The following is a 13235-nucleotide window of genomic DNA, read 5'->3' on the forward strand; positions in this document are numbered from 1 at the left end:
CGGCGGTGGATACATTTGCGAACAAAAAAAAAAAAGAAATGGGCACTATGAAATATGATTAGGCTTAAATTATCATAATTAAAAATGTAAAGTATTTAAGAAATAGAAGAATGGAAGTTGGGTTTGACAGTCCTTTGGTATTCCATGGAGTAAAGCCCATTGTTGAAAAGCATTTGATTTGACCGTTGCTTGGCATGTCCTCCGTTTAAGTATGACTTTGAAATCAACAGAACTGAATGCACAACTCAAAAGACTTATGAGAAGAAGTCCAAGCGTTATGAGAGGAAGAGGAACAGTTATGAGTCCAACAGGAAGCACAAGCAGAAGAGTTAGAGGAAGAGGAAGGCCTCCGAAGAGCATGCTGTCCATTTCCAAGATGGAACTTTTAAGCAACGAATCAAAGGTGGAAGTGAGCAGCGACGATGAAGGGTTTAAGGGGGTTTGGTACACTGCCAATATTGTCAAATCAACACCTACACTAAGACCACCCAAAAGAAAAAATCAAGTCTTGGTTCAGTATGACGATTTACTTTCTGATACTGACCCAAATATGCCATTAATTGAATGTGTAGACAGCTGCTACATTAGGCCTGTTCCTCCCCCTCCTCCGCCTCATCAGACTTATGAGCCACATGATGTCGTCGACGCCTTCCACAATGATGGCTGGTGGAAGGGAGTGGTCACTCATGTTCAACTCTCCGATGAGAACAAAACAACTTACAATGTGGTCTTTGAAACCCCACCTGAACTCTTCACTTTTTCCTCTCAACATTTGAGGTTTCACTTGGATTGGACTCATGGTCAATGGGTTCAACCCCCTAAACAGATGGTAAGCTAACCTAAGCTAAGCTGCTTTTCTATTTTTGTCTTCTCTTTGTGGATTCAATTCATCAATGTCAAATTTCTTGTTTCTATGTGTGGCATTCACAACTTGTTAACTATCAAAATTAGGATTTGTTACTTTGAATTTTCTCATTTTTGTTTAATTGATCCTTAAAAGAGAATGAAAGGGTTGGAGATTTGCAAAGGAATGGCTGTTGAAGTGAATTTAAAAGATGCTTGGTTCCCAGCAAGTGTTGTTGATGAAGTTGGCTTCAATTCTTTTCTAGTGGAGTATGATCATAACCATATGGAAGAAGTGATTGACTCATTCCATGTTCGATATCTTCCTCCTAAGTTGGAGGTCCATAAATTTGAAATCTTGGAACTTGTAGATGCTTTCCATGATTCTTGTTGGAGCAGAGCTTCCATTGCCAAAATTCTCACAGATGGAAGATATGTTCTCATTTTGAAGTCCCAAGATAAGGAGATAGAGTTGAGTCATTCAGAGATAAGGCCGCACCTACTCTGGAACAACGGAAGATGGTTTAGTTTGAGCAGGGTAGACTGTTTTTTCTTTCATTTCTTTTTTCCCAATTTGGCCATTCATTCAATTAAATGAAGTTTAATTGGTTTAATCAGTCCAGAATGATACTTGTCAGCACGGGAAATTGACTCCTCCGGACTAATTTGACCACTAAATTGATACTCAAAGTGAACCAAAGTTGCTAACTTTCTTGCATCTTTTTTGGAGTATGATAATTGCATCCCCTATTTATATGCTTACATTATCATGATGCATATTTTTGCACCATTTCTGGCTGTGGCACCATTTTCGTTGCATGTGCAGTTAAATAACTAGCACAATTAAAACTTGTTCATATACTCTTTCATTAGAGGATATCATATCTCGTGAAGCCTAGTCGCATAGAGTTTCGAGTTTGAAACATTTTGTTTTCATTGTGAATGATTTGTCTAAAACCTTGATGATTGATGAAATTGTTCCTCATCTATTTAGCAACTTAGAGTTCCAATGTACACATCCTTTTTCCCATGTTCTGTAAATTTTTCTGCTCTTGAATTTTGTTCTAGATAATTTTGGAGACTCTTAGCAAAAGAAGATATAATTATTGTTAACTTATCTTGGCCAATTGTGATGTAACATTTGTTATCACCCCAGAACAAATGATAAATTGCCCCGTAAAATCTTTGTAACTTATCTGTTAGTATAGCTTCAATGTGTATCAGATTGGTCACTTGTGCTTCAAGAGAAGCAACTACTTGCCTGATGCGAAATTACGTTGACCAAGGCGTACATTTTGCACATATCCATTTGTTTTGATTTGTTAGTATTGCTTAGGCTACAAGTAGATTGTTACCTTGATGAATGTGTGAACATTTTGATTACAACATTTATTTGGGCTTAGCCATAGTAGAATAACTTGTACACAACACAACTGAGACGCTTGACTTTGTTTCAGGAAGTACCGAACATCGCACAATCAGCACATGTTGATAATAATGCAGAGCACTCTGAAGTGAAATCTTATGTTAGGAAGTTGAGTAAGAAGTCAACCCCTCTTAGAACAAACTCAACAAGTAATAAACTAAACAAGACACCTCCTGAAAGAGTGGAGGAGACACTTGCAAGCTATTCCAAGAAGTTAAGAATGGAAAACTCTCCTAAAGAATCTCATCCAATCTCGATGTTATTGAATTCAGCTGAACAAGATACAGGCTCAGTGTGTGAATCCGAGGGAAATCTGCCAGTGGCTGGATCTAATCAACAAGAAGCTGGACAAGAAAATGGAAAGGCAGAGTCATCAAAGATGGAAAGAGTACTGAATGCTCAAGTTATGAGCCAACAGGTTCCAGCTGCAGGTAAACACCTCATATCATGTCATTTTTTCGTATTCATTGTGGAACAAAAAACTGATTTTTTTGCAGTTGTAGATGACAAGAAAAATACAGATCCTGCTGAATCCGATTCTTTTACTCATGAGGTATACTTGAGCCAGTTACAGAATAGCATAGCGAACAATGTACTCGAAACTATTGATTATGATATCCGTTCTTTTAATTGCACAGGAGATTAATATGCAAAAAGAAAGTAATGCATTTGGGCAGCAAGATAAAGGTGCTGAGCTGAGATATCACCTCAATAATTGCTAAATAATTATATACAGAAACACTAATTTACTTTATTTTATAATTCCAATCTCGATGTTATTGAATTCAGCAGAACAAGATATAGGCTCAGTGTGTGAATCCGGTGGAAATCAACACGAAGCTGGACAAGAAAATGGAAAGGCAGAGTCACCAAAGAGCGGAAGCCTACTGAATGCTCAAGTAATGAGCCAACAGGTTCCGGCTGCAGGTAAACACCATATTTCATGTCATTTTTTCATATTCATTGTGGAACACAAAACTGATTTTTCGCAGTTGTAGAAGACAAGAGAAATACAGATGCTGATTCCGATTCTTTGACTCATGAGGTATACTCGAGCCAGTTACAGAATAGCATAGTGAACAATGTAATGGAAACTATTGATTGTGATATTCGTTCTTTTAATTGCACAGGAGGTTAATATTCAAAAAGAAAGCAATGCATTTGAGCAGCAAGATAAAGGTGCTGAGCTGAGATATCACCTCAATAATTGCTAAATAGTTAAATACAGAAAAACTAACTTATTTTATTTCAATTGCACAGGTGAAGAACAACACAATGTTTTCGAAGGCATTGCAAGCGAAATGGACATTCAAGACTGTGGAGGTAAAGATGAATATTGCATGGTCGAATAGTGTATTGATATTAACTCAGTCTTGTGTTTGTATATGAATAGATCCCATTGCAGATCACACAACAAAAGTGGGAGCATCGTGTGATGCAGTCAATGATGATCTAGCTCCATCGGCATGCCTCGGAAGTATGTAATGAGTCGTGATTGCGGATGGTTAATGTATTATATTTTTGTTGTGTTCTTGATTTTGGACTGCTGTGATGAAATATGTTTTATCTTTCAGCAGATGTTGAAAATTTGGACCAATCTTCCGTACAAGCAAGCGATGAGCTAGTGGAGAAGCAAGAGTTGCCTTTCACAAAGACTTCGTCTGTTTGGGAGTACATTGATTCGCTAGAAGTTTTCAAAGTACTGCCACAAAATCCGCATTTTCGTCCTCTGTTGGAAGAGAAGAACGAGGCAACTCGTGAAGGATTTGCCATTGGTAATATGTTCAACTTTGCTGGTTTGGTGGAGAAAACGTCAAAGTTGAAAATCGACCAGCCTACAAGTGTTTTTGACAGCTATTTGAAAGCTCTTAGTGACCTTGAAATGCATGGATTTGATGTTAAGGCATTGAGTAATCGAATTAGCCAGTTATTGCCTATCAAAATTAGGGAAGAAGAGATGAAGAAAGACTCGCAAGATTTATATAATAAAATTGCAGAATATGATAGTCATATAGCAAAATTGGAGGGAGAAATTAAGGAGTTAGAAGAGCAACTTGCAATGAAAATGGAGCAGAAGGCGATGAAAGATTCTGAAAGCAATCTTCTACAAAAGGATGTCATTAGATTGAAGGAAGAAATATTGAATGCGAAGCTAGATTTTGTAAGAGAAGCTGGTGCACCTTGGTAGTGTAGTTTGTAAGAACGGTAGTAGTTTTTTTTTTTGAAACAACGGTAGTAGTTTAGTTCAGGGAAACGGTGTTGTTGTTGTGATCAAGTGAATTTAGTAGCAATGTTCAGTTAGCTAATGGGCATCTGATCTTTGATAGTGATTTTGCAATTGATACAAGTCTTTGACTAATTAAGAGTTTAAGATTAATACAGTTCTTGTTCTTGATTTCACAAACAGATGGTACTGAGGCTATGCTGAATTATGTTGATTCCAAGCAAGAAATTGCTAGTTTATGACTGTTGGAGCCTATCAAGGAAGTGGATTCCTAAATAGCAGATACATTCTTGACTTTTGATTTCTAAAAAGATAATTGAAATACTTTCACTACCCTAGCTAACCTCCTTACAGCTAGAAAAGTATTTTGCCCATGCGGTTTAAAAGTTTGAAATTACAGTTAAGGATATGCTAATCAATGTTTTTGTCAGATAATGTATGTGTTTTAGTTATTTTGCAAAATTACACTTTATAGTTTGCGAAGTTAGTTTTTTTTGCTTCAAATCGCTCAATTTTTGTAGTAAATAGTTACGATAATAATTTTTAACTAAAGTACCGAGTTTGTAAACTGATCAAACAGTATAATCAGTATAATCATATGGTGTATTTTTTCTCAACTTAAAATTGTTTACTTTAAGAATTAAAAAAAATCGATTCTGATATGTTAATGATTCCTAAGAACATCGGTTCTGATGTTTTCTACAATGATTCCTAAGATCAATTAAATCATATTCCCCTGAGCTTGAATCGTTTCAATCTTCTCAAGTTCTTATTAATCTGCAAATGTACACACAAAAAAAAATATATCATATAACATTAATTTGTTTTCCTAAAACCAGATTTATATACATATTTTGTCCTACATAGGCCATGGAATGGCTGAAACCTATGAAGCACGAATACTTTATCACGTTTTCGATACGTTTCGGATACGGAAACTCTCAAAAACTGTTGGGATACGTTTCGGGACCGTTTCCGTAATATTCAGAAGTTGGATACGCGTATCTGTCCAAGAAACCCGTTTTCCAGATAAAAAAAATGATTGAATTTCATTTCAGAAAAAAAACACAGAGGTAAACAGAACAATAATGGTCAATCGTTATTTGAAGGGAAAACAAGTAGGCATATCTTTTTTCTTAACGTTTTTTGACATTATTTATATTTCATGTATTTAATAATTATAATTAGATAAAAGTTTTATAATTTCTTTTATATGTATTTATTTAGTTATATTACCAAAATTCAAATATAAAAATATATTTTTAATATTTATAAATGTGTCCTAATATTTTTAATATTTACACGTTTCCCCCACGTTTCCGTGTCCTATGTTTTATAAAAAAAAAGATGTTTCCCGTATCCGTGTCGGATACCGTATCCGTGTCCGGGCAACATAGGACTTAATTAATTCATATCATTGACATAAATAGCAAAATCCAACCTGGTTAATAAAGCCATGAGAGTACTTTAGATGAATTAGGTCCCCTGGCATTCTAGGTTGCTTAAAAACCATGAACTGCATATATCTCACATTGAATGCAAAAATCAGATTGAGAATATTTTAATTATCCCTTCCAAATAGAGAGACATGGATAGATTTTGGAGAATCCATTGCTAGTTTTTCACAAAGTTCAAAGAAGCATAAAGCTCAAAGAAGAATTAACAAATTCAAGTTCATCATTAGAAATAATATTTGAACATACCTTTCAGACTCCTTTTATAGCAACCAACCAAAAGCTTTTTCCCCAATAAATTCTCCAAGATAAGCTCTTTCTCTATAGCAGCTACAGACTCAGAAACTCATGTTGGCAATCTTTGCAGTTTTGCATATAGGATGGAAGGATTTATAAGTATGACTAATTTGGGCAATGAGTTAGAGTTCGAATATCAATGATTCGACTTGCTTAACTCGTGAATTTTATTTTACTGTATAACAAAAAATAATTGTGTAATTTCAGATATATACTAAAATTATGTTTAACCTGATGATGGAAATTTCAATTGAAGTGAAGAGTTGGTCCCATATTTAACATTTAGTAATCTATCACAATGAAACAGCTAATTTGAATTGAAACTTGACAAAACATTTGTGCTCAAAATGCAGATTACAAGTTCCTTCTCATAATACACCATTCCCATTTTGGGGAATCATATGGCATGCCTATATGAAAATTGGTGCCACATTGTTAGTCCTACTATACAACATCAACATACAAAAAGGACTAAATTAGATCATCATCTTTATACTTCTCAATTCTCATTCACTCCAACAACTCTTCTTCTGCTGCTGATAACCTCCCGCAATCAAAAGGAGGTGGCGGAGGATCAACTGTCAATGTACCTTCCAACACCTTCACTACCTCAACCATCGATGGTCTCATTCGCTCATCTCTCTGAAGGCACCAAAACGCAGTTCTCAGCATTCGCTCCAGCTCCTCTGTATCAGCCTCCTCTTCAATTCTTTTATCTACAGCCATCTCTGGCCGCCCCTCAAACCATTCCTTATAAGCCCTTTCGCAAACCTCGTTGAGTTCATGACACCCAGTTACCAGCATTAGTACCATCTTCCCAAAATCTTCAACATCTTTCACTACTGTGCAAGTTGCTTCCGAACGAACTGCCCCCAAGCCGAATTCACTCACTTTGGCCTCTAAATTCTTATCCAACATCACATTCTCACACTTCAAATTTCCATGGCTGATGAACTCCCTACATCCTGTGTGTAAATAACATACAGCTCGTGCCACGCCTAAGCATATCTCAACCCTCTTTCTCCAACTCAATCTCTTGCTTAACCCATCATCTTCCAAATATTTCTCCAAAGAACCATTTTTCACATACTCATACACCAAAACTCGCTCACTAGATTCACAACAATAGCCATTTAGCTTAACCAAGTTTTTGTGATGTATGCTTCCTATTCTCGACACAACAGCTCGGAACTTCCGTTCTTCTATTGTTGTTTCTAAATCCTTGACTGCTACTGGCTGATGGTTCGGCAGCACACCTCTATACATATTCGGTCCTATTTGATGCTTGAAGTTTCCTGTGATTTCTTTAATTTCAGCAAATGATATCATCATCAAACCCTTTGAGTTACTCCCCATGTAGGCTGAGGCAGCTTTCTTCCAAATTGAACTTCTTCTTCTATACACATAGCAGCCAAGTACTAACTGAAGTACAGCAAAGAGAACAACTGTACCTGAGGCAGCTCCAGCTAAGCAAGGAATGCACAACCCATATGAGCTCTTGGCCGGAGACTGTGCTGAAGGAGATCTTGTAAAATGGGGATCAGCAGCTAAGGGGTCTGAACAAGTCTTAACAAAAGAAACTGAACTTAAAGATGGGCCTGAATACCCAGAAAAGTATTGGGTTATTTTCAACTGGCATTCACCAGTTCCATCATTTGTGAATGTTGCAGCTGTACAAGTTGGGTCAAGGGTGCACAATTTTATACATTGCTGAAGAGTAGCATGGATGACTGAGCCTCTTGGTGGATAAACCTCATAAAGAAAGGTGTGCTCATATGTCACCATACTCGAACCAGATTTGCAATCCCGCGAAAAGCATGTGGAGTTAGGATCAGATCTTGTTGTCTTTGATGGGCATTGGCATTCAGGGGAGCCCGAAGCATTGAAGACACAGATGCCATGATACCCACAAGTTGCAAACACTGTGCACTGATTCTCAACAGCTTGCCAGACTGATTTCCAAGACTGTGAAACATCTACCCAAGAGTATATCCGCAGATTACCATCAGCATCAAGTCTCAGCATTCGAAAATTTACAGTGTCATTGTGATCTTCTCCTAAGACTGACCAAACAGGCTCTGAAGTTTGGTTTAAAAGTTGCAGAACTCCAGTGGATGTAAGGACTGCGCTGAGATTCGAAGCAGATGGGTTTCCACTGGTCCAATATATTACATAACTCTCCCACCTGAGCTCTAACTGTCCTGAAGCATTCATGTAAAGACTGTAGTAACTTGACATAGAATTTTTGCTAGAAGCTCTAAGTGTTCCGTGGACAGACAAATTCTGGCCGGGAAGAAGAGTGTCGGATGGATAGTCAAAGCTTTGCCAAAGAACAGCCCCCATTTTATCCAGCAGAATTAGATTGCCATCATCACGAAGAAGAGCAGAAACAACAGCTAATTGGCTTGTATTGCTGCTCCATACAGAAACCCCCTTCATGGAATCAACCAAAACCAGTTCCCCATTTTGGGAAAGCTGAAAATAAGACTTGTTCCCAACTGTAACATCAGCTCCAGCAACCCAAACCACAGTTTGTTTACTAACAGGAATGGATTTCGAATTGAATCGGATCCCAACTCTATATTGGTTAGGCAGATCAGAGTAGTTAAAAAATCCAATAGCAAAATCACCATTTGGAGAAACCCATGAGTTACTTTCATCTACAGAAAGTTTAGAACCTAAAGAAAATTGTGAATGAACAACATGAAATTGAAAGAATCCAATGAAGACAAGCAGAAGAAGAGGTGAGATATGGACGACTTTGCCCATATTATGACCAGCTATAAATTGCTGAGTAATATCAGCAGATACAGATGCCATTGAACTTCAAATCCCACATCATGAGCCAAAGACCAAGGGATGAAGTAGATTAAGTAAGCACCAAACTTTCAAAACTAAAATAATGTGATTTATGAAAGAACTGATTCAACCCAATCAACCATTGGCTGAACACAGAAAAATTCAAGGCCAATGAATCACATTACAACTTGCAGGAGGAAAAAGCAGGCCAAAATCCAGGACATTCAGAGGTTCTATGACATAATGATGCAGAAATCAATGACTAGGAAATAGATTCAAATAAGTAAAAATTCAGATTTTGGTACCTGAAACGGCCACAAACTCAAGTAGGTGAAATTAGGCATGCGGGCATCCAATATTTGACCAGGCAAAGAAGATTGAGGAGTGATTCATGAATATTTAAGCAAATTGCCCAAGAATAAAAAAAAAAAGAGAAGTATGGCATAGATGAAAAGGAATAAAAGGATCTCTTTTTTCTTTATGGAGGTAGAGAAAGTTGGGTATAAAAAATTGAAAACTTTATTAGACGCACATGGGACCCAAAACGAAGCCAGTGGATTATCAGTTCTAGGTGAGGTAATCACTTTCAGAGCTTCAATTAAAAAAAGTATAGACAATGATACAGAGGAAAAAGACAAAGAAAAAGAGCAGATTGTAACGAAGAATGAAAGGGGCCGGTTTCCGATTCTTAGCTGAGATCTAAAAGATGAAATTCCGTTGGAATCAAGTAGAAATTGAAATCTTGAGTAGCAATTTCAGCATTCCCTTTCCCTGGAGAGTGAAATCGTATCCCACGGGCCTGCAAAACCATAGAATTTGAAAAAGGAATTTTGGGAAATGTGAAGCAATGTCGGGAGGGAGACTGAAAACCTAAACCCTAAGCAGTGAAGAGAAGAAGAGAGTGTGAAACGAAGACTATCTCTGCGTCTGAGATAGAGAGAGAAAGAGAGAATATGGATATTGTTCAATCTTTTTCAACACTGGCTTCAGTTTTCGTAATTTTTTAAATTTTAAATTTAACTGATCCAATCAAAATTTGACACGTGGTCCTATTGGTCCATTTTTCTGTACGGAAAATTAGAAAAAAATTATTTTGAGGGATATAGTATTAGTATAGTTGGGGAAAATGTCAATTTTCAACTATATATTTAATTTTACAAAAACATGTCAAACTTATGTTTTAAAATTATTATTCTCAATAATAATTGTATATCTGACAGACATTGATGATAATAATATCTTTAAGATATGAACTGTAAAAGGAAGATATTTCCTAATGATATGTAAACTTGAAAAATGATATGAGCATCTTGTTTTGTTTTCTCTTCCTAATGATTTTGTGTTACAAAAATGTTAGGGTAGTAAATTACAAGAAGTTCATTGGTTACGTTTTCTCAAATATAGGTCTGTAATTTTTTTCTTTATCCAATGAGAATCGTGTTTTGACCATTGTAGAATCGATGAATTTTATATTACATCGTAACTGTAATGACGTGACAAATTACAAAAATATATAGTAAGATCTATAAAGGCACATGTTCTTTCTCTTTTGTTTTTGAAACTCATTTCATTTATTGGAAACTTTTCAAGCAACATATTATTTTACATCTTCTCTCAAGCAAAAATTCATAACTAATCTAAGAATCCAAGTAAAAGAAACAGTCCCAACCTAATTAGTGTTTGATTTGTAATATCGTGTTTTTTCTCGAAGGCTATATTGGAAACGAGGTTCGTCTTTTACTTCGTAAGGCATAAGGTATGCACTTTTTGAGGCAGTTTGCAAGAACGTTGCGAGTTATCCAAGGTATATAAATAGTATCTGGAAAATTTTCAAATTTATGTTCTATTTGATGTATTTAAGGGTTACGATATGCATAATGACAGTTAGATTTTTGTTATGTGGATGAAGTTTAAACTTTAAGGTTTCTAAATTTTGTTAATAAATATTGTTATTGCAACTAATTATAAATTCTTGGTATGATTTTTTTTTCTTGTGGGTGATTTTAATGGGTCAAACGAATGCATAATGAGTTTATTTTCTGTTTTGTTTTCGTTTTTCTCCATTATTTAGCTATATCATGGTATTAGCAAGGTGATAATGTAATTATTGTTTTAAATATTTTTTTGAATGTAAGATCATAAAAATGAACTAGATGAAATGGGTTTATGCTTTCAATTCCTTTTTCTTTCATTATTTAGTTATATCATGTTGACAAGGTGATAATGTATTTACGGTGTGAATTTTTTTAGCATGTATCGTGATAAAATTGAATCAAATGATTGAGCTACTGACCTTAATGCTTCGCCATGGTGAGAAATGGTCTTCATGTGATGATGATATGCAATTTATACGGGTGATGTTGCAAAATTGAATGTATATAAAGATTTGTTGTCATGCTTTCAGCTATTAGGGTATTATAGAGACTTAGGGTACAAAAATACTCGTTCGATGTGGTATCATGTTATATGGTTGAGAGGAGAATAGAGTTGTAAGTAAGTTATCGATGACAAAATAATAGGGCACATAGTAGACTTGAATAAGAAGTATGATAGTTGAGATATGTATTTTAAGGAACTGTGAAACCTTTGAGAATGATAGATTGGTGATATTGTTCATGTAATGGCTAATGTAGGGGGTGTGGCTGTAGGGCTAATATTGATGATGTGAATAACCATGTAGAGGCTAATGTAAAAGGTGTTATTGTAGGGTCTAATGTTGTTCATGCATATACTCATTTAAAGGCTCGTGTGAGAGGTAATATTGATGATCCAAGTAGTCAAGTGGAGGATAAAGTAAGGGGTGTTACAGTCGGGGTTAATGTTCATGATGCATATATTCATTTAGAGGCTAGTGTATGGGGTGTTGCTAGAGGGGCTAATGGTTATGATGCATATATTTATGTACATGATAATGTAGGGATGTGGTTGAAAGGGTTAATGATTAATATTTTGTGGATATAGATGGTGTGGATGTGGTTGTAGGGGATAGTATATAGCCTGGATTAGGGACCGAGGTTGAGCAAGATAGTGTGGAAGATGTAAATTTAGGGCATGATAGTGTGGATTGTAGTGGAGATGGGTATATAGACCTCCCTATTGGCCCATATGTCAGGGTAAAAGACGGTATTCTTATTAGTTGAATATGGCAGCTTCTCGTGCTCCAGATATGTTTTGATAGCCTGGGATAGTGACACGTGTACTGATGTTATTTAGCATGTTATTAAATGTCCCCTTTTAGTTTGTGGAAGTTTTTTTAAGGCTTCGTTGGCAATGAAAGTGTTTGTAAGCCCTCTTGATTCATGTTCCTAGTGGAGAAATGACCCAAAATGATACGACATATTTGATGTGTGATCCATGATTTGTCCTAATGGATCATTACATTGGATGACATTGTAACTAAGAACTGGTTGGGAAGAATAGAGTCTCAATCATCTAGGTAAAGGCAATCAGTAACCTTATTGCACATAGACCGCTAGCCATGAAGTGAAACCCCCATACGCGTAACCACCGAGGGCGAGAGCCGCATCTTAGTAAAAAAATGGATTTGAATTCAACCTGGTAGCTAGAAAACGTACTTGCGAGTATCCAAATAAAAAATGCTTATAGAAGTCCAAACTGAGGAGTTAATAAAGGAACTTTTTGGCATACCATTCATTATTAGGCAACAAACACTTCCAAATTAGAAAGGAGATGAAATCATTATCTTGTGTTATATTCCAGTTAAATTTAAAAGCATGGCTAAATTCAAGAAAGACACATTACGAATTCCTAATCCTCCATTCTTTTAGTGGAAGACAATGTTTCTCTCATGAAACCGAAACTATATTCTTTTGTTAACGTTACTCATCCACAAAAAATTTGTCATTATTTTGTAGAACTTATTAGTTAAAGATCTTGGCCTACGTTATACGGAAAAAGAGTAAAGGAGTGACTTACTAATATCATTCTTAATAAGGATCCATTGTCCATCCATTGAAATATATTCACCCTTCTAATAAGCAAGTTGATTAAATTTTTTATCACCGATGGTTGGAGCCAACACTTCTTGGGGGCACCTAAAAACAAAGGAACATCCAAGTAAGTAAATAGAAAACAACTTAGATTCATTCCGAGAATCGAACGGAAATTATTGATGCGCTTAGCAGAAAAATGAGGTCCAACAAAAAAGTTTGTTTGACTTTTTTTTTTGACA

At 36.0% G+C, this 13235-nt stretch overlaps 2 protein-coding genes across 10 annotated transcripts; one reads left to right on the forward strand and one right to left on the reverse strand.

Annotated features, from left to right (window-relative positions):
* The first annotated feature begins 222 nt into the window (after positions 1-222).
* On the forward strand, positions 223-4646 carry LOC136208027 (DUF724 domain-containing protein 2-like). Of its 8 annotated transcripts, none has more exons than XM_065998876.1 (11): positions 223-829; positions 1001-1381; positions 2301-2700; positions 2773-2822; positions 2908-2956; positions 3059-3196; positions 3262-3314; positions 3400-3448; positions 3530-3592; positions 3663-3746; positions 3844-4646. In XM_065998876.1, exons 1-11 carry the CDS (start codon positions 257-259, stop codon positions 4455-4457), a joined length of 2454 nt encoding a protein of 817 aa, XP_065854948.1. In that variant the 5' UTR covers positions 223-256; the 3' UTR covers positions 4458-4646. The 8 variants fall into 8 exon arrangements, with proteins under 8 accessions (XP_065854948.1, XP_065854944.1, XP_065854946.1 ...); XM_065998872.1 differs by having other exon boundaries at positions 224-829; positions 2767-2822; XM_065998874.1 differs by having other exon boundaries at positions 224-829; positions 2767-2822; positions 3847-4646.
* Positions 4647-6555: 1909 nt separating this feature from the next.
* Positions 6556-10011, reverse strand: LOC136208799 (G-type lectin S-receptor-like serine/threonine-protein kinase SD3-1). Of its 2 annotated transcripts, XM_066000030.1 has the most exons (2): positions 9349-10011; positions 6556-8922 (listed from the first exon to the last, which is right to left on the reverse strand). In XM_066000030.1, the coding sequence occupies exon 2, from the start codon at positions 8681-8683 to the stop codon at positions 6755-6757; it is 1929 nt and encodes a 642-aa protein (XP_065856102.1). In that variant the 5' UTR covers positions 8684-8922; positions 9349-10011; the 3' UTR covers positions 6556-6754. The 2 variants fall into 2 exon arrangements, with proteins under 2 accessions (XP_065856102.1, XP_065856101.1); XM_066000029.1 differs by having other exon boundaries at positions 6556-10011.
* Between the last annotated feature and the right edge of the window lie 3224 nt (positions 10012-13235).

The sequence above is a fragment of the Euphorbia lathyris genome, chromosome 10 (assembly GCF_963576675.1).
Source record: "Euphorbia lathyris chromosome 10, ddEupLath1.1, whole genome shotgun sequence".
NCBI classification, from domain to species: Eukaryota; Viridiplantae; Streptophyta; class Magnoliopsida; order Malpighiales; family Euphorbiaceae; genus Euphorbia; species Euphorbia lathyris.

Excerpts from the sequence above, each read along its gene's own strand:
- LOC136208027 (XM_065998872.1), top strand. The coding sequence starts at position 257 with ATGAGAAGAAGTCCAAGCGTTATGAGAGGAAGAGGAACAGTTATGAGT. Across the intron at positions 1,382-2,300 it reads GATGGTTTAGTTTGAGCAGG|GAAGTACCGAACATCGCACA; the intron begins GTAGACTGTTTT and ends ACTTTGTTTCAG. Across the intron at positions 3,315-3,399 it reads CCGATTCTTTGACTCATGAG|GAGGTTAATATTCAAAAAGA; the intron begins GTATACTCGAGC and ends TTAATTGCACAG.
- LOC136208799 (XM_066000029.1), bottom strand. The coding sequence starts at position 9,064 with ATGGCATCTGTATCTGCTGATATTACTCAGCAATTTATAGCTGGTCAT.